Source organism: Oncorhynchus tshawytscha, linkage group LG13 (genome assembly GCF_018296145.1).
Source record: "Oncorhynchus tshawytscha isolate Ot180627B linkage group LG13, Otsh_v2.0, whole genome shotgun sequence".
In the NCBI taxonomy this organism is placed as follows: domain Eukaryota; kingdom Metazoa; phylum Chordata; class Actinopteri; order Salmoniformes; family Salmonidae; genus Oncorhynchus; species Oncorhynchus tshawytscha.
Window position 1 is genome coordinate 47,724,242 of NC_056441.1, and position 26,159 is coordinate 47,750,400.

At 43.4% G+C, this 26,159-nt stretch overlaps 1 protein-coding gene across 8 annotated transcripts in view; it reads right to left on the reverse strand.

Moving 5' to 3' along the window:
- LOC112266050 (dedicator of cytokinesis protein 10-like) overlaps positions 1-26,159 on the reverse strand; it is a 155,312-nt gene that overhangs the window by 101,615 nt on the left and 27,538 nt on the right. For 4 of the 8 annotated variants that reach the window (XM_042295805.1, XM_042295813.1, XM_042295811.1 and 1 more), the window contains exon 1: positions 9,327-9,800. The exons of 2 other annotated variants lie outside the window; for them this stretch is intronic. In XM_042295805.1, the coding sequence (XP_042151739.1) occupies positions 9,327-9,494 (168 nt within the window). In that variant the 5' untranslated portion in view covers positions 9,495-9,800. Of the gene's footprint in view, positions 1-9,326; positions 9,801-26,159 lie in introns of those variants that run through there. 2 more of the 8 variants (XM_042295812.1, XM_042295806.1) reach the window with 1 other exon arrangement.

The following is a 26,159-nucleotide window of genomic DNA, read 5'->3' on the forward strand; positions in this document are numbered from 1 at the left end:
TGTTATCAGTATAAAAGACACCTGTCCACAACCTCAAACAGTCACACTCCAAACTCCACTATGGCCAAGACCAAAGAGCTGTCAAAGGACACCAGAAACAAAATTGTAGACATGCACCAGGCTGGGAAGACTGAATCTGCAATAGGTAAGCAGCTTGGTTTTAAGAAATCAACTGTGGGAGCAATTATTAGGAAATGGAAGACCACTGATAATCTTCCTCGATCTGGGGCTCCACGCAAGATCTCACCCCGTGGGGTCAAAATGATCACAAGAACGGTGAGCAAAAATCCCAGAACCACATGGGGGGACCTAGTGAATGACCTGCAGAGAGCTGGGACCAAAGTAACAAAGCCTACCATCAGTAACACACTACGCCGCCAGGGACTCAAATCCTGCAGTGCCAGACGTGTCCCCCTGCTTAAGCCAGTACATGTCCAGGCCCGTCTGAAGTTTGCTAGACAGCATTTGGATGATCCAGAAGAAGATTGGGAGAATGTCATATGGTCAGATGAAACCAAAATATAACTTTTTGGTAAAAACTCAACTCGTCGTGTTTGGAGGACAAAGAATGCTCAGTTGCATCCAAAGAACACCATACCTACTGTGAAGCATGGGGGTGGAAACATCATGCTTTGGGGCAGTTTTTCTGCAAAGGGACCAGGACGACTGATCCGTGTAAAGGAAAGAATGAATGGGGCCATGTATCGTGAGATTTTGAGTGAAAACCTCCTTCCATCAGCAAGGTCATTGAAGATGAAATGTGGCTGGGTCTTTCAGCATGACAATGATCCCAAACACACCGCCCGGGCAACGAAGGAGTGACTTCGTAAGAAGCATTTCAAGGTCCTGGAGTGGCCTAGCCAGTCTCCAGATCTCAACCCCATAGAAAATCTTTGGAGGGAGTTGGAAGTCTGTGTTGCCCAGCAACAGCCCCAAAACATCACTGCTCTAGGACATCTGCATGGAGGAATGGGCCAAAATACCAGCAACAGTGTGTGAAAACCTTGTGAAGACTTACAGAAAACGTTTGACCTCTGTTATATACCCTTTGTTGGCAATGACAAAGTATTGAGATAAACTTTTGTTATTGACCAAATACTTATTTTCTACCATATTTTGCAAATTAATTCATTAAAAATCCTACAATGTGATTTTCTGGATTTTTTTTCTCCTCATTTTGTCTGTCATAGTTGAAGTGTACCTATGATGAAAATTACAAGCCTCTCTCGTCTTTTTAAGTCGGAGAACTTGCACAATTGGTGGCTGACTAAATACGTTTTTGCCCCACTGTAGATACATTTGGGCTCTATAACAAAGACCAAACAGCAAAAACATATACATGATCAAATACAAAATCTTCAAATCAACTATTAAACACTACCAGAACACACTGAATTATCCAATTACACAGGTCAAAATACAAACCCTCCAACCCAAATAGGCCTGTGGTGTTGATGTTATCCTAAATTAAATTATAAAATATACAGACCAAAAATTCCAATTGGCTTTACTTAAACTCTTTAACATCATCCTCAGCTCTGGCATCTTCCCCAATATTTGGAACAAAGGACTGATGACCCCAATCCACAAAAGTGGAGACAAATCTGACCCAAATAACTACTGTGGGATATGCGTCAACAGCAACCTTGAGAAAATCCTCTGCATTATCATTAACAGCAGACTTGTACATTTCCTCAGTGAAAACAATGTTCTGAGCAAATGTCATATTGACTTTTACCATGTATTCACCCTGCACACCGTAATTGACAAACAAACAAACCAAAACAAAGGCAGTCTTTTCATGCTTGGTTGAGGTCAAAAAAGCTTTTGACTCAATTTGGCATGAGGGTCTACAATACAAATTGATGGAAAGCAGTGTTGGGGGAAAAACATACAACTTTATACAATCTGTGTACACAAACAACAAGTGTGTGGTTAAAATGGACAAAAACACACACATTTCTTTCCACAGGGCCGTGGGGTGAGACAGGGATGCAGCTTGAGCCCCACCATCTTCAACATATATATCATGAATTGGCGAAGGCACTAGGACAGTCTGCAGCACACGGCCACACCCTACTAAAATCTGAAGTCAAATGTCTATTGTTTGCTGATGATCTGGTGCTTCTGTCCACAATCAAGGAGGGCCTACAGCAGCACCTATATCTTCTGCACAGATTATGTCAGACTTGGGCCCTGACAGTAAATCTCAGTAAGACAAAAATAATGGTGTTCCAGATGTCAGAACTACAAATACAAATTCCATCTAGACACCGTTGCCCTAGAACATTGGTTCCCAAACTTTTTATAGTCCAGTATCCCTTCAAACATTCAACCTCCATCTAGCACATGGGTCAGCGCACTCTCAAATGTTGTTTTTTGCCATCATTGTAAGCCTGCCACACACACACACACACACTATATGATACATTTATTAAACATAAGAATGAGTATGAGTTTTTGTCACAACGCGACACGTGGGAAGTGACAAAGAGCTCTTATAGGGCCTGGGCACAAATAATAATAAATAATTTTGCTCTTTATTTAGTCATCTTACATATAAAACCTTATTTGTTCAAGAAAAATGGTGAATAACTCACCACAGGTTAATGAGAAGGGTGTGCTTGAAAGGACGCACATAACTCTGTAATGTTAGGTTGTATTGGAGAGAGTCTCAGTCCACACTTTCTGTGCCTGTATTTAGTTTTCATGCTAGTGAGGGCCGAGAATCCACTCTCACATAGGTACGTGGTTGCAAAGGGCATCAGTGTCTTAACAGCGCGATTTGCCAAGGCAAAAAACTCTGAGCGCAGCCCTATCCAGAAATCTGGAAGTGGCTTCTGATTAAATTACATTTTCACAGAACCACTTGTTGCAATTTTGATGAGGCTCTCTTGTTCAGATATCGGTAAGTGGACTGGAGGCAGGGCATGAAAGGGATAACGAATTCAGTTGTTTGTGTCGTCCGTTTCAGGAAAGTACCTGCGTAATTACGCACCCAGCTTACTCAAGTGCTTCGCTATAATCAGATTTGACATTGTCCGTAAGTTTGAGTTCATTTGCACGCAAAAAAAACCTACAATAATGGAAAGACCTGTGTGTTGTCAGAAAAGAGCTCCAACTTCTTAATCATAGCCTCAATTTTGTCCCGCATCATTGAATATAGTTGTGGAGAGTCCCTGTAATCCTAGATTCAGATCATTAAGGTGAGAAAAAACATCCCCCAGATAGGCCAGTCATGTGAGAAACTTGTCATCATGCAAGCGGTCAGACAAGTGAAAATGATGGTCAGTAAAGAAAACTTTAAGCTCGTCTCCCTTGATAACCAGCGCACTTCTTCTGCATGTTGTAAAAGCGTTACATGGTCACTGCCCTAATCATTGCATAATGCAGAAAATACACAAGAGTTCAGGGGCCTTTTAACCATTTACACTGTAGTGTCCAAAACCTCTTTCAAGCTGTCAGGCATTCCTTTGGCAGCAAGAGCCTCTCAGTGGATGCTGCTGTGTACCCAAGTGGCGTCGGGAGCAACTGCTTGCATGTGCGTTACCACTCCACTATGTCTCCCTGTCATGGCTTTTGTCCAGTAATTAAAAAATATTCTCTCATGTTGACCTGGTTTCCAGTGGTTTGCAGAAGAGGATGTCTACCTTAATTGGGGCGGCAGGTAGCCTAGTGGTTAGAGCGTTGGGTTACTGGATCGAATCCCCGAGCTGACAAGGTAAAAATCTGTCTTGCTGCCCCTGCCTAGTTAAATAAATGTAATAAATAAATAAAATACCCCCAATAAACGTAACGGACATATAGCAGGAGCTGTAGTAACACTATCCGTCTTACTACTCGAAAGTCGTCTTTATTCTCACTCAAAACACTCCTGTGGGTTATTTTTCAAATGGTCTTGTTTAGTTTCTAAATGTCTGCGCAAGAGTGAAGGTTTCCCGCGAGAGAGTAACGGTTAATGTGATTGGATGTTAATTATTTGACTAGGCTACCTGTATTTGACAATGTGTTATTTTGCCGAAAACTAGATAGTTTAATTTTATTTTTGGCAGTGAAACGAGGCTACTCAGGCGAGGAAAAAAACCTCACCCAAATGTATAGCCCGTTTCTTTTAAAGTGAATTCATGACGCAGTGACATGGCAGGAGATGTTTTGAAACAATTACTGCTTCGCATACATGCCAGTGAATTACAACTGTGTTCCATCACAGCAGCAAGATTTGTGACCTGTTGCAACAAGAAAAGGGCAACCAGTGAAGAACAAACACCATTGTATATACAACCCATATTTATGTTTATTCATTTTCCCTTTTGTAACTATTTGCACATCGTTACAACACTGCATATAGCCATAATGACATGTAAAATGTCTACTCCTTTGGAACAATTGCATAAGTAATGTTTGCTGTTCATTTTGTATTGTTAATTTCACTTTTGTTTATTATCTATTTCACTTGCTTTGGCAATGTAAACATATGCTTCCCATGCCAATAAATCCCTTTGAATTGAGAGAAAGCGAGAGAGCGATATGATGCGAGAAAACACGAGAAGACGGAAGGAAATAGATGAAAAGCAGAGCTGACAAGGCCATGTAATATCTTGGGAGTGTGACCACCTGTAGAAGCTGGGAATGTTTATCTCAATTACAATTTATATCTACGTCCCAAATGGCACCCTATTCCCTTTGCAGAGCATTCCTTTTGATCAGGGCACATAGGGCTCTGGTCAAAAGCAGTACACAGCACTATGTACTGTAGGAAAAAAGGTGCCGTTTGGGAGGCAGTAATAGTCTGTTGTGTGATGGGAGCCAGAGAGTTTATGTTTCCTAGTGCTGAAACAGCACAGGACAGGGTCCAGGACCAGACTGCAGCTATCGCCATCTGGATCACATCAACTCAGTCCACATCTACTACAGAGAGAGAGAGAGAGCAAGGGGGAGAAAGGGGGGTAGAGACAGGGACAGAGAGAAAGAGAGATGAGGGGATAGAGGGGGAGAGAGAAAAGAGGGGGAGGAGAGGGGGAAAGAGTAAAGAGAGAGGGCTAGAGAGAGTACAGAGAGTGAGAATATCATACTCTTATGAACAGGGGAAGGAGGCAGATAAACAAATATATTATTAGGGTTAGAGCAAATTAGGGTTAAGTGCTTGGCTCAAGGGCACATCAACAGATTTTTCACCTTGTCGGCTCGGGTATTCAAACCAGCAACCTTTTGTTACTGGCCCAACACAACCTGCCGAGAGAGGGAGGAGATAGAGAAGCAGAGATGAAGGAATGGAATGGCAGGAAGTCGTTACATATTTCCTCTTAACACCAGTGTCAGCGACATGCAGATAGGGACCATGGAGAGTCTGAGAACAGCCTAATGTCTGGACCTCAATCAACCTTAGTTTAATGAGCTTCATACTGCAGCGCTCACCCTGAACTTGATTACTTTTTTGTTGCTATTTATGGAGATACATTGCAGTCAAAATGCTGGGAAGAGAGTATGCACTGAGCTCACAGTGATGGAAGACGTGAAAAATGTTTTGACAGCAATGTACAGAGCCTTCGGGGAAGTATTCAGACCCGTTGACTTTTTCCACATTTTGTTACGTTACAGCCTTCTTCTAAAATTGATTAAATAACAATTCCCACAGCAATCTATACACAACACCCCATAATGGCAAAGCGAAATCAGGTTTTTAGACATGTTTTCAAATTTATTAAAATAAAAAAACAGAAATACCTTATTTACATAAGCTCAGGTGCATCCTGTTTCCATTGATCATCCTTGAGATGTTTCTACAACTTGATTGGAGTCCACCTGTGGTAAATTCAATTGATTGTACATAATTTGGAAAGGCACACACCTGGTCATACAGTTGACAGTGCATGTCAGAGCAAAAACCAAGCCATGAGGTCGAAGGAATTGTCCGTAGAGCTCCGAAACAGGATTGTGTTGAGGCACCGATCTGGGGAAGGGTTCCAAAACATTTCTGCAGCATTGAAGGTCCCCAAGAGCACAGTGGCCTCCATCATTCTTAAATGGAAGAAGTTTCGAACCACCAAGACTTTTCCTAGAGCTGGCTGGCCAGTCAAACTGAGCAATCGGAGGAGAAGGACCTTGGTCAGGGAGGTGACCAAGAACCCGATGGTCACTGACAGAGCTCTAGAGTTCCCCTGTGGAGATGGGAGAACCTTCCAGAAGGACAACCATCTGTGCAGCACTCTACCAATCAGGCCTTTATGGTAGAGTGGCCAAACAGAAGCCACTCCTCAGTAAAAGGCACATGACAGCCCACTTGGAGGAACCAAAAGACTTTCAGACCATGAGAAACAAGATTCTCTGGCCTTAAGAAACCAAGATTTAACTATTTGGCCTGAATGCAAGCGTCACGTATGGAGGAAACCTGTCACCATCCCTACGGTGAAGCATGGTGGTGGCAGCATTCATGCTGTGGGGATGTTTTTCAGCAGCAGGGACTGGGAGACTAGTCAGGATCGAGGGAAGGATGAACGGAGCAAAGTACAGAGAGATCCTTGATGAAAACCTGCTCCAGAGCGCTCAGGACCTCAGACTGGGGTGAAGGTTCACCTTCCAACAGAACAATGACCCCTACGCACACAGCCAAGACAACGCAGGAGTGGCTTCGGGACATGTCTCTGAATGTCCTTGAGTGGCCCAGCCAGAGCCCGGATTTGAACATCTCTGGAGGGACCTGAAAATAGCTGTGCAGCAACGCTCCCCATCCAACCTGATAGCTTGAGAGGTTCTGCAGAGAATAATGGGAGAAACTCCCCAAAATCCAGGTGTGCCAAGCTTGTAGCGCCATACCCAAGAAGACTCGAGGCAGTAATCACTGCCAAAGGTGATTCAACAAAGTACTGAGTAAAAGGGTCTGAATACTTTGTTTTTTAAATTTTTAATAAGTTAGCAAAAATGTATTTAAAAAAACTGTTTTGCTTTGTAATTATGGGGTATTGTGTGTAGATTGATGAGGGGAGAAAACAATTTCATGAATTTTAGAATAAGGCTGTACCTAACAAAATGTGGAATAAGTCAAGGGGTCTGAATACTTTCCGAAGGCACTTTTTCTCCATAGCTGTGGCTTCTTGGGAGCCTTATCATGTTTGAGCTACATCCGTGTTAGTCATGGATGACTTTAATGAATATTTTTTATTTATTTAACCTTAGTTTAACTAGGCAAGTCAGTTAAGAACAAATTCTTATTTATAACGACGACCTAGGAACAGTGGGTTAACTGCCTTGTTCAGGGGCGGAACGACAGATTTATACCTTGTCAGCTCGGGGATTCAATCTAGCAACCTTTCGGTTACTGACCCAACGCTCTAACCACTAGGCTACCTCCCGCCCCTCAAAAAATGTCTATAAAACATATTAACGTGCTTTTTTTATGTTCTTGTGATTTTTGGCCATCCCCTCGACTCATGTTGGTTGGAGCGCTCTCTACTTCCCTCCCAACATGCATTACATAGATTAATTCATTTAAGTTCTTCATGTCTTCCATCACTGTGAGCTCAGTGCAGACTCTTTTCCCAGCCCATATCTGTCCGTCCTGCTTCCTCTCCTACACCGTCAGGTCAGATGTGGGTCAATGTCTTAATGGACCAGGAGGATTACGAGTCCTCAGCTCCCTGCAGACTACCGTACAGGAGAATGGTCTGCCCGAGCGTCTTACTCGTGCCCCTGTACAGGACCAGAAAAAAGGAGAGGAAAGCAGAGAAGGGAAGATCACCAGACCAGGAGTCTTTTACCCTCCTAGTCTTTTCTTCCTCTGTCTCTCTCCGGCTCCTTCCAGCAGGGAGGACTACACTGTGCATGGGTCCAGTCTGCAGATGAACAAGACTTTAAGTGCCACAAGGAGAAGGTGAGTGGGTAGACAGACAGGTTCCTCTGGTATATGTGAGGAGAGAGAGAGAGAACTTTGTGGTTGCCTGGCTAGCCTCCCCTACGATGTCTAGAATGGAAATACATTCTAGATCGTCTGATTGGTCACAAAAAAACGACGGGTTGCACCAGAGCCAAAACACACGGGGGTAAAGCGACATTTTGAAAACGTATCATTGACTTTGTTCCTCCGATTGGTTACGTCCAAACGTCGATGACTTTGTTTTGTACAACACCCTTCATTTTGACGTCACCACAAACGACTTCAATGATTGCAGTCTCAGACTGAAGTACGTAGCGAGCAACAGAGCAGCGTAAGAACTCAGTTTGAGTCGTCAGGCAAACTTTATGGATCACACCCCTGCCAAAATGAGCCTGACATTTTTTCTACTTCTTCAATGTTGTCATCCATGCAGCCCTCGGGAAACAGAGGCTGATATTGATGCGTGTCCCAGAGAGGGGGATTGTGCATACAACGACCAGGCATATGGACGGTCGGACAGACAGGGACATTGAAATACAGATGCAGCCAGGATTGTCGTCACCATTCAACAGGGGTAACTATTAAATATCTCTACACCCCTGCTCCTCGGCACCACCTTGCCACCCTGGGTATATCCTCACCTCACATACCATCCGTCTCAGACTCCCCACTGATGTCACACCTACTAATTTATGAATCATCATGAACCAAGCTGTCACGTCTCAACGCTGTCTTAATAACTCTGGGGTGAAGCTTCCTCTAGGTACAGATCTTGGATCAGCTTCCCCTCCACAATCATGGCCTTAACCATTTGTAGGGAAAATGCTAAACTGAACCAAGAGCAGCGTATAGGGGCAACTTCACCCTACTGCTCCTAATAATGGATCCAAATGGTATTGCACAATCAGTATCACTGTCACTCACAGACAGAAACATAAGAATGTTGGCCAATCCAGTATCCTACATTTGTTCATTTGCTCATTCATTTACCCGTTGATTTAGACAAACACTCACATCTTATCAGCAGCCTACTAGACGAACCATGAGCAATGAGGCACATTTTTTCCCACAGAAACTAAATTCCTCAGGACTGAACCCCAGCCAGCCCCCCACCCCACTTCTCTCCCTGTACACCCCCGCCAGCCCCCTGCTTCTGTTTTCGCCCCACTCCCTCACACAGCTCTGATCACATCATGCCTCGCTCCTCGATAATACTGTGCATTACCCTTCACACACCCATGCACACACACACTCAGTCACATGCACACACACACACACAGAGGACACACTAACATACAGCAAGGGGAGAAAACCACATGGTAAAACACTCGTATCTAAAAATAGGAGACCAAACAGATTCCCTCTAGCCCTCTTACACACACCCCAACCCCCCCCAACCCCAACAAAGGAACAAGGGAGGCTGCAGCCTACAGCTCCGCAGTCTGATGTTAGTTACCATAACGATGATGGTGAGGGCTCTACTTCCCCCGGAGGTGGCGTGGCCCTCGCCGGGCGGCAGGACGTCCGGGGATAGCTGGTCCTGGCGGGAGCACATGCGGGCACAGTTGGCCCGGCCCACGGAACGCAGGGCCTGGAGGAGCACCAAGCTGGCCGAGCAGCCCATACCCAGGTACCCAACCACGTCACCCCCAGACAGAGCCCTCTGCCCTGGGATCACCACCCAGCTCTGGCCACCTGTCCCTAGCAGTCTGGACCTTGGACCAGCCTAATGGAGCTAAGTTCAGGAAAGCCCAGCTACAGCCTAGTCCAGTCCAGGTTAGGTTAGCCCAGGTTCCCCCTGTAGCCCTGCTCCAGTCCTAAAGCACCGGTGCTCCAGCCCTGCCTGCCTGCTTCGTACTGCAGACCCACTGCTCTCTAGCTCTGCACTGCTGAGCGCTGGGCTCCCTCCAGCTGCAGGAGACAGAGGCTGCCTTGTCTCTCCACTCTCCGCACTGATCTGCCTACACTGCAGCTGAACACAGCTGGCTCCTCCAATCGAAGCAAGCCACGGCCATCAGCTGACCAGAACTGACGGTCAAACACACACACACACACACACACACACACACACACAGGCACGCACTCACTAGCACCCAGTCTCACCCGCTCCCTCTAGGTCTCGTGCACTCCCTCCCTCTTCCACACATACTGTACACACTCACACAAATATTCTGATTGGGAGGGAGATGGTAAAAAGCCTGGAAGTCAATCCAAGCTGGAGCAAGCTCCAGGAATTGCACTATGCATACGCAAAGGGGTGAGTGTGTGTGTGTCTGTGCATGCGTGTCTAAAACAACCAGCTGTGTTACATCAGCAGTTTCAGTGTCGTTCAACTATCCAGACCAGACACCTACTCTCCACACACCATCTCTCGCTCCGTACTTCTTTCTCTTCCTCTCTCCTACTGAAGAATGTTGAAATCTGGCTCATACTGTACACTCACTTCGCGGTACCTGAAGTGCTGCCGCCTGCACCGAAAAGCAGAATAGCACAGAGCAAGAAAAAGAGGAGAGAATTTTTTTATTTTACCTTTATTTAACCTTTAATTCTTATTTTCAATGACGGCCTAGGAACAGTGGGTTAACTGGTCTAGGAACAGTGGGTTAACTGGTCTAGGAACAGTGGGTTAACTGGTCTAGGAACAGTGGGTTAACTGCCTGTTCAGGGGCAGAACGACAGATTTGTACCTTGTCAGCTCAGGGGTTTGAACTTGCAACCTTCTGGTTACTAGTCCAATGCTCTAACCACTAGGCTACCCTACTTAGTGGAATTGACAGAAAGAAAGAGAGGGAGAAAGAGAAGCGAGAAGAGAGTGAGAGGAGTGTGAGGGAGAAAGAGAGAAAGAAAGAGAGGACAGAGTAAGGGAGAAAGAGGGTGTGATTAGGGCTGTTGCGGTGACCATGTTACAGCCATACCAGCAGTCATGAGTCATGACCGCAGTAAAATTCCATGGTAATCTCCTCTTATGCACTCTGGACATCCATTGGTAGTACCCAGCTGACTACTGACCATCAGGTCGCTAATGGCCTGGTACTCAGGGCTCTATTGTCCATCTAACCACTCTGACATCAACGCAAATACAATCTAAAATCACATCCAACACATCACCAAAACAGTATCGTGCTTTTAAAACTCACCTCACTGGGATCAATCAAGTTGAAGAAAGAAGTTCAACAACGGGTTTAAAACATGGTCATTGCGGGACGTTGTTTCAAAGCCAAACACAACGAAATGGACAGCGCTTTCTAAGGTGATGATTTTATATTAAGCCTGAAAAAAAAACTGAAATTAAAATAATGACAATACATAGCCTAGCACATATTATGCATGGCAGAAAAACATATAATAACTGATTTCAGATGGGCACACAATTGGTACATAATTGCTCTAGCTAGCTAGCCTCCAAAATTAAACAAATTCTCGTAATCGCCTTTGAGTGTGGACTGTATTATTATGCATACTGGATGGACTGGTTACCTCATGCTATGCTCCAAACTTTCTATCCATGAGTCTTAGAGAGAAAGTATAGAACTAGGCGATGCTGTTGGTTCACTGATTGTGCAGGGCGGCTTACAGTTAGCCTACAATTATAGTGGATTTGTATTTGATTTTGAATAGCCTAGTAATAGGGATTTTGTTATATTTTCATAATTAAATAGGCTGACACGTTACCTTTAGCTAAAGAATTTCTCCACACCATGCGTTTCCATCTCCTCTCTTTGCTTCAATTCCTTTCTCCAGCTTGCAGAGAGAGGGGCTGCCAACAGTTGAATTGAATATGTTTTGTTTTGAAAACGTGTTACTATCAATATTCCCGAACAGATTTCACTTGGTTCCCCAAAGTAAACACCGGGTAGCTGCAGGAACAGGGTAGGCGAGCCGCTGGCATACAGAGTTTGGGCGGAATACCCAAGAGACTGCATACAGCAAGAGACTGCATACAGCAAGAGACTGCATGCTCCTCAAACAGTGGTTGATGCCTGGAGTGAAATAACCGGGTAGCCTACCAGCATGATTGAAAACCGAACCAGTGGGAAAGCGGCGGCCTCCATTCGCCATTCCAGTGTATACAGATGACAACATTCAGTCATTTCCCCCCTGGCCCTGCCCATTTGATAATGAGCCATTCCAGTGCATACAGATGACAACATTCAGTCATTTCCCCCCTGGCCCTGCCCATTTGATAATGGGCCATTCTAAATTGAATCAAATTTTACATATTAGCAAAGACTCAATTCAATTGAGAATAGTCTGATGGGTGATAATAGGACCACTTGATGAGCGAACAGCATGTGCAGCCTGGACTCAAGGAACAGAGCGCAAGTTTTTTTCCAGACTTTATCAAATCATCAATAGTCTATAGTTGCATCATGCATCCCATTTATGTTTAGATTGGATCATTCACAACTAAAGTTGCCAAATAACTCTAAATCTAGCATATAGGACTTGTTTCAAATGATCACTTTTACACTCAATACAGCCACTTCATATGCATACTCGCTCCCGGAATGGGACAAATATCCTTTCTATTTCATTTAGCTGAGTTCAAGTATATTCTTCTTACTCTAAAATCCTATAATATAAAATAATGGCACGGGATTTATAAGCATATCTTATCTCCTAAATAAACACGCCTACAGCCTATGGCATGGTGTATAGCCAGATAACATACAGTAGTCCAACACATATTCTGTTCTTCTGAAATACATTTTCTTCATATCGTGCTTATTTAAACCTGCCTAAAATAAAACATTGATTTATTGTGATGGTGTATATATTTAATTTATATTTCAATGTAAACGCTCCAAAGGCGTGCATCAGCGGCCTGCATGCGGTTTATATGCGTGGAGGCCTGGAGATGCTAAACGTACGTATCTTAATTAATGGTCAATCACTTTTACATGACCATAACCGGCGGGGAAAATCGAATGACCGCCACAGCCCTGGGTGTGCGAGCAAGAGATGGAGAAAGGATGGAGAGCGAGACAGAGATAGAGGGGGAGAGGGAGAACAGAGAGCGAGAGATGGATATAGAGGGGGAGAGGGAGAACAGAGAGCGAGAGATAGATAGAGGGGGAGAGGGAGAACAGAGAGCGAGAGATAGATAGAGGGGGAGAGGGAGAACAGAGAGCGAGAGATAGATAGAGGGGGAGAGGGAGAACAGAGAGCGAGAGATAGATAGAGAGGGAGAACAGAGAGCGAGAGATAGATATAGAGGAGGAGAGGAGGAACAGAGAGCGAGAGGGATATAGAGGGGGAACAGAGAGCGAGAGATAGATATAGAGGGGGAACAGAGAGCGAGAGATAGATATAGAGGGGGAACAGAGAGCGAGAGATAGATATAGAGGGGGAACAGAGAGCGAGAGATAGATATAGAGGGGGAACAGAGAGCGAGAGATAGATATAGAGGGGGAACAGAGAGCGAGAGATAGATATAGAGGGGGAACAGAGAGCGAGAGATAGATATAGAGGGGGAGAGGGAGAACGAGATGTGTATACTAGAGTAATTATAGGTTACCATGGTTCCAGAGAAAACAAAGAGGGAGGGACTCCCTGAGTTTAATGTCTATTGAGGAAAGTGAAGCATGTGAAATTTCTCTACAAGTTCATTACAGCTCATGGTATCGCATCGGTCCAGCAGTCGCAGACAGTTTACTGGGCCTGAGAGTTGATTGGCCTAAGATTGGCCTAGGGTGGTCTAGAGGTCTAAGCTGCTACCTCTGGGACATATATACTGCTGCAGCATGGGTTTGAATCTGGAAAACTGCTATTTCAACATACTCTCTCTATCCTGTCCAATAAATATGCGAGGGATGGGACTTGACCCACTCCCTTTAAAAGAAAAATAAATAACGCCGAAAAAGGACTGATTGGACCAACAGAGATTAGGCACTGAGAAGGAGAACGAACGGCTGAGGAACAAAACTCCCAACCGTCCAATCTCAGGGAAGACACTAACCATAAGGCTACTGATTTGGTTTAGGGATTTTACTGTATGAGGATGCTATTATCTTGTGTTGAGTCTGCTGTTGCTGCCCTGCTGTGTTTCCAGTCAGGCCTGTGATGGTGGGTCTGATACAAGGGGCCAGACTGTCTACCCAGCGTTTACCTGGAGGACACAGACGTGTTCTCCAGGTCCTCGTGGTTAAGAGCACTGTCTAACGAGATGAGGACTGGGATATATTCACTAGGAAGCAAATGGGCCGAAACGGGGCGGGACCTACTTATTTGTCCAATAAGAAATGGTTGTTTTTCGTTTCCCAATTGCAAAACATTTTGCTACGGTGTGCACAAATTAATGTGACCCAGGTCCAAAAGGTTGGCATTTCCGTGTCACATCGTAAGCCTGGCTTCGCCTTCTACCTTTGAACTCTGCAGGAACTGCCTTATTGACCAATATTGAGAACAGGAAGGAAGGAAGGAAGGAAGGAAGGAAGGAAGGAAGGAAGGAAGGAAGGAAGGAAGGAAGGAAGGAAGGAAGGAAGGAAGGAAGGAAGGAAGGAAGGAAGGAAGGAAGGAAGGAAGGAAGGAAGGAAGGAAGGAAGGAAGGAAGGAAGGAAGGAAGGAAGGAAGGAAGGAAGGAAGGAAGGAAGGAAGGAAGGAAGGAACTCACTCACTCACTCACTCACTCACTCACTCACTCACTCACTCACTCACTCACCACCACTCACTCACTCACTCACTCACTCACTCACTCACCACCACTCACTCACTCACTCACTCACTCACTCACTCACTCGGAATCTGCTATAATTCCCCTGTTCTGCATTCCACAGAATATAACAACCCAGTTTGATCGTTCTCCCTTTCTGGCACTTTCAAACGAAATGCTAAGCAGCACCATAAACCCGGTCTGGCTATTATCTAAACTCTATCCAGACACACACACACGCTTGCTCGCACTCACACACACACTGTATACATAAAACTGATCCTAATTCCCTGATGAGATAGATTGCTGGTGTAGGGATACACTGTATCACAGGGCAGAAATACTTGAAAGCAATGCTATTATCCTCACATCACAATATTGTACACTAAGTGCTGGGTGAAAAAGTCTGAATATAGAAAATGCATAAATAAAATATATTGCTCCTCTACTGTATATACCAACCATAGACTCACATCTCATCAGTTTTCCTCCACCACAAGGTGAGATGAGCCCTTTTCTGTTCTCCCTCTCCTTCCTTGGCAGAAAACCAGTTTGCTATATATACACACCAAACCAATTCTTCTGGATTTACTGTCCGTTAAGTGCAGGAGCCTAGAAAGTAGAGGGCGAGGGTTTGTTTCTGGAGTTGTTTTTGGACTTGCCCTCCAGCACTACACACCTGATTCCACTATTCAAAGACTTAATGATGAGTTGATTAATGGAATCTAGTGTGTAGTGCTAGAGGGCAAAAACTCAAATGCGGCCCTCTTTGGGTTCCCAGGACCAGGATTAAGAAACACTGCTCTACATAGTACAATATTTCTGACCTTCTGAGGACCATGGGCCCTGGTCAAAAGTAGTGAAAAATGTCATAATTCAATAAATGTTCAAGAGAAAAAAGGGAACTTCATAGCACATTTTCTACATTTTCACTTGATGACATATAGTCAGGAGTAGAGGTCGACCGATTAATCGGAATGGCCAATTATTTAGGGCCGATTTCAAGTTTTCATAACAATCGGAAATCGTTCATTTTGGACGCCAATTTTTGCCGTTTTTTTTATTTATGTATTTTCTTACACCTTTATTTAATCTTATTCTTATTTACAATGACGGCCTACACCGGTCCAACCCGGACAACGCCGGGCCACTTGTGAGCCGCCCGATGGGACTCCCAATCACGTCCAGTTGTGATACAGTCTGGAATCAAACCAGGGTGTCTGTAGTAGACTCCTCAAGCGCTGAGATGCAGTGCCTTAGACCGCTGCGCCACTAGGGAGTGGCTGCATGATGCAAGGGGACCGCTACAAAAATATGACCCAGGATTACAGCCTCACGCTCAAACCAAGTTCCATGCTTCCTTCAATACTCCCCACTTCGCAAACAGTTTGACCCTATCATTAAAAAAAACACACACATCTTGAGCACTGTTCCACACCTGGAAAACAAGTTTAAAAGAACCCCCGCGGGTCGTCTTCAGACGCATCCCCAACATCAGCCAGATGGTGGTGAGGTCTGATCTTCAACCGGTACCACGTCGCACCTTCCTAGACAAGGTGCCGGATGGTAATTCCTGATGTGGCCGATGTACCCAGTGTAACTTTACGAACAAATGCACAATGTTCAATCAAACCTATGACGGGAAAAGCCATTTAAGATTAAGGGCATCATTACGTGATTCAACAAACAATGTGCTATACCTGATCGAGTGTATTTGTGGTCTGTGCTATGTAGGAAAAAACTAAACGAGCTCTAAAACACAAGAATAGCGGAACACAGGAGTAATATCAGGACTCTTGACCAGAGATTTCATAGAGGCTCGTCAAAACATCAGCTCTTAGCTCTCAGTACATTGGTATCGAACATGTTAAGACCCCTGGGGGGGGGGGAATATACTGATAATCTATTACTGTAAAGAGAACTGTATTGGTTTCACAGTTTGTCCGCCATGTCTTCTAAAGATCTGAACCAAGAGTTTAATATCAGAGCATTTCTTACATGAATGTTACGTTGATTTGTCTGGTCATCCATGTCTCCACTTGGTCCTTTGGTACATACTGTCTGTCCATAATAGATTTTCTGTAACTACTGCATGTGCTCATCTCATTGATAACAAATTATTGGAGGTACACAAGTTGTTTTTGAAATAGGTCACTGCTATTACAGTATATCTACCGTTAATCCTGCGTGTAATGGTCATATCGGCGGGTATTCCAACATTTTGTACATACATATTTTTTACTCTTGCCTAGACTTTAACTTGGACTGATTTGTAGGTATATAATCCTTTATGATTATATACTTCTGTAGTTGATTATGATTGACTATGCGCAAAAGGGAATTTAATTGTTTCCACACCCACCATGTGTCATGTGCGTAATGGTCATGTGAGGTGAAATGTGTATATTTTGGAATGTGAGCACTCAGTCTGTTTGACCTGACTAAGATCCATTTCGGATCTAAACTTTGTCAATAAAGCAGTGAATTGGGAGCATAAACAGTGTGTGGTCCTTCCTGTTTTTACAAGTATTCTTTATTAGACCACAACCTACATTTTTTAATTTGTATATACTTTTAATGGTAATTGTCTGGAGGAGTGGCTTATTGGAGGTGTGGCGTTCAGATGGGTATTGTTGGCCACCCGTGAGATTAAATGTCATTCCTGTTAATTTTATCACATTGCATATTTTAATATATAATCAATAACGTTATTATTTTAATACCATCACAAAATGATAACTATTCCAACATTAGGATACGCATAGGCACTTCAGGGACTCAACTTGTGTAAGACTCATTAAGCTACAAAAGTGTCAGTGCTCAACCTTAAACATGTGTTGACAAAACAACAGAACAGATCAACTGGAATGACATTTACTCTCACAAGTGGCCAAAAATAACTATCTGAAAGCCTCTGCCCTACTAAACCACGCCTCCAGTCTTCTGAACTGACCCGCAGGGTCAAAAATAACTCACTGTGTCTTCTGTCCACTATTTACCCATCGCTGGGTTGTTTTTAACCCAGCATTTTTTTTGTGCGGTTGCAGTGAATGGTAGACCCTGTCTGGCCCACTCAGGGTTGCCAAGTCTAGCAAAAGAATATATCCCAATGACCTCTGAAAACCCACCCACAAGGCCTGAAAACTAGCTAAAAGAAAAGTGTTTGCACACTTATCCAATAAATCATTTTTTAACATAACGTTATCGAGCGAATTAAGAATATCGACGTAATTTTATAATGATGTAGGCTAAGAAACACAATTTGGTTGTCCATCAAAATTATAATTCTTGCGAGTTTAAGATTAAGTCGCAAGAGAAAATATAAATCCCCCTTATTAAACTCTCTAGATCATTTTCCATCAATGGATGTTGATTTAACTTGTTTTGACTGCTATGATTAAGCAATAAAGCCCGAGGAGGTGTGGTATATGGCCAGTATACCACAGCTAAGGGTTGTTCTTAGGACATAACCCTTAGCCGTGGCATATTGGCCATATACCACAAACCTCTGAGGTTCCTTTTTGCTATAATTTTTTTTCTCCCCAATTTCATGCTATCCAATTGGTAAGTTACAGTCTTGTCCCATCACTGCAACTCCCACACGGACTCAGGAGAGGCGAAGGACGAGGAGCCATGCATCCTCCGAAACTCCACCAAGCACCACTGCTTCTTGACACAATGCTCGGTTAACCCGGAAGCCATGTGTCGGAGGAAACACCGTACACCTGGCGACCGTGTGAGTGTGAATTGCACCTGGTCCTCCACAGGAGTCGCTAGTGCGCGATGGGACAAGGACAACCCGGCCGGCCAAACCCTACCCTAACACCGGACAATGCTGGGCCACTTGTGGGCCGCCTCATGGGTCTCCCGGTCACGATACAGCCTGGGATCAGCTTTATTGCTATTATAAACTCGGTACCAACATAATTAGAACAGTAAAAACTATTTTTTTGTAATTCCCGTGGTACGTGGTCTGATATACCATGGCTTTCAACCAATCAGCATTCAGGCCTCAAACCACCAAGTTTGTAATTGTACATAAATCACATGTGCAAAACTACAGGTAAAACCGACAGGAGAGTTTAAGATGAACGTTTTTTTTTTTTTTAAATTGGCTATTTGTGAGATTGACTTGTTATTTCATTAGGCATAAGCTACTGACTAAAATATGGGTTTATAGTTGCAATTCTACTTTTCCATGGTTTGCTGAGCTAGATGCAGGTAGCCTATAGGCCAACATCTCACGTCAGAGAAAAGTCCACAATGAAACTGACGTTAAATGTGGAGAATGATACAAATTTTAATAGAGCTGAGACCATGATCACAATTGATAACTTTCAATCTAATTAACTAAACATGGTCATTAATTCATTGCGTAATAACAAAAGGCTACAACAACAAACTGAGTTAAAGCTCCATGTAGACGACACAAGTGGCACAAATTGATTTGCAATGTCTCCAGTGATATATTGTCATTTCAACATACAGTTGAAGTCGGAAGTTCACATACACTTAGGTGGGAGTCATTAAAACTGGTTTGTCAACCACTCCACAAATTTCTTGCTAACAAACTATAGTTTTGGAGGTTAGGACATCTACTAAGTCATTTTCCAACAAATGTTTACAGACAGATTATTTCACTGTATCACAATTCTAGTGGGTCAGACGTTTACATACACTAAGTCGACTGTGCCTTTAAACAGCTTGGAAAATTCCAGAAAATGATGTCATGGCTTTAGAAGCTTCTGATATGCTAACCGTCATAATAAGTCAATTGGAGGTGTAACTGTGGATGTATTTCAAGGCCTACCTCAAACTCGGTACCTCTTTGCATGACATCATGGGAAAATCAAAAGAAATCAGCCAAGACTTCAGAAAACAAATTGTAGACCTCCACAAGCCTGGTTCATCCTTGGGAGCAATTTCCATATACCTGAAGTTACCATGTTCATCTGTACAAACAATAGTACACAAGTATAAACACCATGGGACCAAGCAGCCGTCATACCGCTCAGGAAGGAGACGCGTTCTGTCTCCTAGAGATGAACGTACTTTTGTGCGAAAAGTGCAAATCAATCCCAGAACAACAGCAAAGGACCTTGTGAAGATGCTGGAGGAAACAGGTACAAAAGTATTTATATCCACAGTAAAACAAGTTCTATATCGACATAACCTGAAAGGCTGCTCAGCAAGGAAGAAGCCACTGCTCCAAAAACCGCCATAAAAAAGCCAGACTACGGTTTGCAACTGCACATGGGGACAAAGATCATACTTTTTGGAGAAATGTCCTCTGGTCTGATGAATCAAAAATAGAACTGTGTGGCCATAATGACCATCGATATGTTTGGGGGAAAAAGGGGGAGGCTTGCAAGCCGAAGAACACCATCCCAACTGTGAAGCACGAGGGTGGCAGCATCATGTTGTGGGACTTCAAAATAGATGCCATCATGTGGAAATGAAAATTATGTGGATATATTGAAGCAACATCTCAAGACATCAGTCAGGATGTTAAAGCTTGGTCGCAAATGGGTCTCCCAAATGGACAATGACCTCAACCATACTTCAAAAGTTGTGAAAAAATGCCGCAAGGACAACAAAGTCAAGGTATTGGAGTGGCCATCACAAAGCCCTGCCCTCAATCCTATAGAACATTTGTGGGCAGAACTGAAAAAGTGTGTGCGAGCAAGGAGGCCTACAAACCTGACTCAGTTACACCAGCTCTGTCAGGAGGAATGGGCCAAAATTCACCCAAATTATTGTGAGAAGCATATGGACTTCTGACCCACTGGGAATGTGATGAAAGAAATAAAAGCTGAAATAAATAATTGTCTACTATTATTCTGACAGTTCACATTATTAAAATAAAGTGGTGACTGACCTAACTGACCTAAATAAGGGAATTTTTGCTCAGATTAAATATCAGGAATTGTCAGGAAAACTGTATAGTGTATACTGTATAGTGAACTACTTTTGACAAAAGCAATGCACTATGTAGTGAATATGGTGCCATTTGGAACCTAGAGCCAGTGTGTGTGAGGCTGGGGTTGACATGGTGAAAACATTCCGCCGTTGTCATGACGACTGCAACAGGATGCTGACACTCAGAGCCGGGAATTACCAGCAGAAAACTTCTGCTTTGGCCCCTGAGTATCTGACAGGCACAGCAGAGGCACAAAAGGTCCCTCTTTCACTTTCTCTTCCCATCTTTCTTTTGCTCTCTCTCGCTCTCACCCTCTTTCTCTCTTTCCCTTGCTCCATCTCAACTCTCTCGCCCTCTTTCTCTCCCCCTCTCTCTTTCTCCATCTCAACTCTCTCGCTCTCACACTCTCTCCCTGTCACTAGAGTACGTTTACTTTGTAAAGTATTTGCTTAGATAATGTCATTAACACATAATATAGTGGAATACTGTAACAGCATTATTATAACAGTAGTATATTCATAATATATGCCATTTAGAAGATGCTTTTATACAAAACAATTCAGTCATTCGTGCATACATTTTACAGATGGGTGGCCCCAGCAGGAATTGAACACACACCCCTTGCACCATTCTCTACCAACTGACCCACACAAGAGCCATTTGTAACACTATTAACAGAGTGGGAGGGAAGAGCAAACTTTGTTTGAGATTAAGTTTGAGTTAGGTTTTAGCTAAAGTCAAAGTTGTTTGAAACCTGTAACTTCTCAGTTTGCTGCTGGCTGCTGTTCTACACCACAAATGGAACAAATTTCTGTGGTGCATGGTGAGGTGTTGGGACACATGCATGCACACACACACACACACACACACACACACACATACAGTACCAGTCAAAAGTTTGGACACACCTACTCATTCAAGGGTTTTTTGTCATTTTTACTATTTTCTACATTGTATAATAATAGTGAAGACGTCAAAACGATGAAATAACACATGGAATCATGTACTAACCCCTAAAAAAGTGTTTAACAAATCAAAATATATTTAAGATTTTAGATTTTTCAAAGTAGCCACCCTTTGCCTTGATGACAGCTTGGCGTTCTCTCAACCAGCTTCCTTTCTAGGAAGTGTTTCCTAGCCACTGTGCTTCTACATCTGCATTGACTGCTGTTAGGGGTTTAGGCTGGTTTTCTGTACAGCACTTTGTGACATCAGCTGATGTAAAAAGGGCTTTATAAATACATTTGATTGATTGATGAGGTGGAATGCTTTTCCAACAGTCCTGAAGGAGTTCCCTCCCACATGCTGATCACTTGTTTGCTGCTTCTCCTTCACTCTGCGGTTCAACTCATCGTAAACCATCTCAATTGGGTTGAGGTCGGATGATTGTGGAGGCCAGGTCATCCGATGCAGCGCTCCATCACTCTCCTTCTTGGTCAAATAGCCCTTATACAGCCTGGAGGTGTGTTTTAGGTCATTGTCCTGTTGAAATGATAGTCCCACTGTCACACCCTGACCATAGTTTGCTTTGTATGTTTCTATGTTTTGTTTGGTCAGGGTGTGATCTGAGTGGGCATTCTGTTGTGTGTCTAGTTTGTCTGTTTCTGTGTTTGGCCTGATATGGTTCTCAATCAGAGGCAGGTGTTAGTCATTGTCTCTGATTGGGAACCATATTTAGGTAGCCTGTTTGGTGTTGGGTTTTGTGGGTGATTGTTCCTGTTTTGGTTTTTGACATTTCTTGTTTTGTTAGTCTATTCATGTATCGTTTCTTTATTAAAGAACCATGAATAATAACCACGCTGCGTTTTGGTCCGCCTCTCCTTCGACTCAAGAAAACCGTTACACCCACTAAGCACAAACCAGATGGGATGGCGTATCGCTGCAGAATGCTGTGATAGCCATGTTGGTTAAGTGTGCCTTGAATTCTACATAAATCACAGTGTCACCAGCAAAGCATCCCCACACCATCACACCTCCATGCTTCAAGGTGGGAACCACACATGCAGAGATCATCCGTTCACCTAGTCTGAGTCTCACAAAGACACGGCGGTTGGAATCAAAAATCTCAAATTTGGACTCATCAGACCAGTGGTGACCCATCATTCAGGGCAGGTGGTGTGGAGCCCCACCTTTTTTGAGCCCCACATTTTTAGCACCCTTGGGTGCTGCCATATAGTTACATTAGAAGTGCCCATCCAAGAAGGCTCAAATTCATTGGGCACTTTGATTGGATTGATGTCAAAATCATACTTTAAAAATCTTAGCTAGCGGTCATCATTATGAATCAAGTCGACAATCTACTGGCAAATCATTTTTAATCTTTGCCATATGAAGAGAAATAATGAAGAGAAATTATAGATAAAACGTGTCGGTGCTCATCGGCCATTGGACATAAACATTACACAACAAGTTGGAAATCAACAAATCAATCACTGATCACAATCACTGATAGTCTCAAATCTGGGTTTAAGTGTCTCTTTTCCAAGTTTAAAATGATAAACATTCAACATTGGCCATACTGTCAATGAAGCATGATTTGAGCCGTGCTCAAAACAACTGTTTACACGGAACTGCGAGAACTTGACTTCAGTAAGTTCAAGACAACTGGGAATGCAAAAAAAAAACTAGCTCTGACAGGGAAATGTTTTGAACGGTCGTCCAACTAGGAATTGTAAATCGTGAACTCGGGCCTCTTTCTAGAGCTTGACCTGAAGATCAATGACGTCATTATGATTCGACCTTGATTTTTTCAGAGTTCCCAGTTGTCCTGAAAGCACCATAAATCCAGAGAAGGTCACACTTTGTTGACAACATTTGCCCACGAAGGGCCACCTTCCTGTTCAAGTCCAAAAATGTCATGTATGCTACTGCATAAATGATGTAATATGCCAGAGAGATATGTATACTGTAGCTAAGAAAGTAATACTAAGTATATGCTGTGTAGTAAGCTGTTAGTAGCCCATGTGCCTCACACTAATAATTTGGTCTATTTTCCCATCTTAATTTCACCTACTGTTCTGACTTGGTGGTGCACATGTAGCCTATAACCTGTTTTAGAGAAATGTAATCATCACATTTTGTAAGAGCTTTCATTGTCTGCTTATTTGCATCCTTTATTTATCCTATGGTTCTGACTTGGTGTACAGGGATAACACTAAGAACGGCCCATGTTCTGAATTCTCTCACTGTACATTTCAAAAGTGCTAAACAAATAGTTAGTTATATTGACTACGCTCATTGTCTTAAATCAAAATTACGTATTGCATCTTATCCGCTTGTCGCCCCCTTATGCCATAGTTTGTACATCTCAATTGTCATTAGAAGCCACATTAGCTGAAGCAAGTCAGCCATATCAGCTATGTTTATGTAAAAGGAAGTAAATGAGGCTGAATGAACTGTTTCGCTGCCAGACAAGGCTCCGCTGATAGCCAGGTGTAGCATTGGGAAGATGTTAGGACTGCTTTACGTAGGACCTAACAGTTTGTGGGCACCGTTTGTCACCGTTATAGTGCAATATATGTATTGTTTTGTGTTGAGTAGAGGCTTTGCTGGCCAACTTATTATTTTTTTTGCCCCACCAGGATTTACATGCTAAAATCGCCCCTGCATCAGACCAAAGGACAGATTTCCACCATTTTAATGTCCATTGCTCGTGTTTCTTGGCCCAAGAAAGTATTTTTCTTCTGATTGCTGTCCTTTAGTAGTGGTTTCTTTGCAGCAATTCGACCATGAAGGCCTGATACACACAGTCTCCTCTGAATAGTTGATGTTGAGATGTGTCTGTTACTTGAACTCTTTGAGGTGCAATCTGAGGTGCAGTTAATTGCTGATTTCTGAGGCAGGTAATTCTAATGAACTTATCTTCTGCAGCAGAGGTAACTGGGTCTTCCTTTCCTGTGGTGGTCCTCATGAGAGACAGTTTCATCATAGCGCTTGATGTTTTTTGCGACTGCACTTGAAGAAACTTTCAAAGTTCTTGAAATGTTCCGTATTGACTGACCTTCGTGTCTTAAAGTAATGATGGACTGTCATTTCTCTTTGCTTATTTGAGCTGTTCTTGACATAATATGGACTTGGTCTTTTACCAAATAGGGCTATCTTCTGTATACCTTGTCACAACACAAGTGATTGGCTCAAACGCATGAAGAAGGAATGAAATCCCACAAATTAACTTTTAACAAGGCACACCTGTTAATTGAAATGCATTCCAGGTGACTACCTCATGAAGCTGGTTGAGACAATGCCAAGAGTGTGCAAAGCTGTCATCAAGGCAAAGGGTGGCTACTTTATAGAATATAAAAATACATTTTCATTTGTTTAGCACTTTTTTTTGTAATTACATGATTCCATATGTTATTTCATAGTTTTGATGATTTAAAGAGAAATGAAAGAGTCCAACCTTTTGACTGCCACTGTACATACACACACCCACACCTCTGCTCTACAGTCTTCAAACCCACAGCCTTCCTCCCCTACGATCACATTCTCGGTAAAACCTCTATTGCCGGATATAGCACAATTCGCCCGTGTTCTCTGAAACAAAGCCTTGAATAAAACAGGAAGATCTCTCTCTCTCTCTCATACACACACACACACACACACACACACACACATATATATACACACACACACACACACACACACACATATATATATATATATGTCGACAGTGACTATGGTGTATAACAAACTACAGCTGCTCTGCTAGAAGGGGGAAGGTTGTAGTGATCTATGGTCTACAGTAGTCAGTACAGTACTCTGCCATTGCCATCTAGTGCTGAGCCCACAATAAAACATGCACAAACAGCAGAATGCACAGATCAATACTTTTTTGTGAGAGTGGTGTGTGTGTGTGTGAGAAAGAGAGAGTCATAATAGCAGATTGTAAATCCCTGTTTATATTTGTGTTTACTCCAAGGAGCCTTTGAATGAGTGTGTGATAGATGTATAAACCTGGGGTGTGTGTGTGGTTGTGTATGTGTGCGCGTACATCAGATAAACCAGCCTCTTTGTGATGCCCTCCAGGTGGCGCCCTAACCCTGAGATGTATATCAGGGAACTCGCTGAGCGTTTGTTTATGGAAGGAAACCATTAAAGAAGAATTAAAGTCCTGGACAGGGGGTAACAGAGGAACAGGGGAGGAGGGTTGGTGAAAACAGAGGATGTCAAAAGTTTCCGCTCTCTCTCATGCAAGTCTCTTCCTCCCCTCCCTTCCCCCTAGATATGTGAACCTCTCTCTCCGTCTGTCCCTCTCTCTCCCTCCCTCCCCAGCCCAGCCGTCCTCCAGGGGGGAGAAGGAGAGGGAGAGAACCACAGATCACAATCATCAGAAGGAAAAGAGGAGATTAGAGGAGACATGGTCAAGAGGCTGGAAGGTGGTGGTAGTGTAGTGACAAGGTGTCTGTCTGTTCACCTGTCTGTCCGCCCTGCCTTTCTGCCCCCATGGTAAACATGAAGACATTAGGCATGTATGAGCTCACAGAGGGGTTACGTAAACCCAACCTAGCACAGCTCAGCTCAGTGCTGTGATCAGATATGCACCACTGGGGCTGTGTCCCGATTAGTTATCTATTCCCCATGGGCCTTAGTCAAAAGTAGTGCACTAGGGAATAGGGTGCCATATGGGACGCACTACTAGATCTCAGAGAGAAACAGAAAGGGACACAAATAGCCAGCTATCGGTGGAGCAGAGACACACAAACCCTACTGTCAGAAAG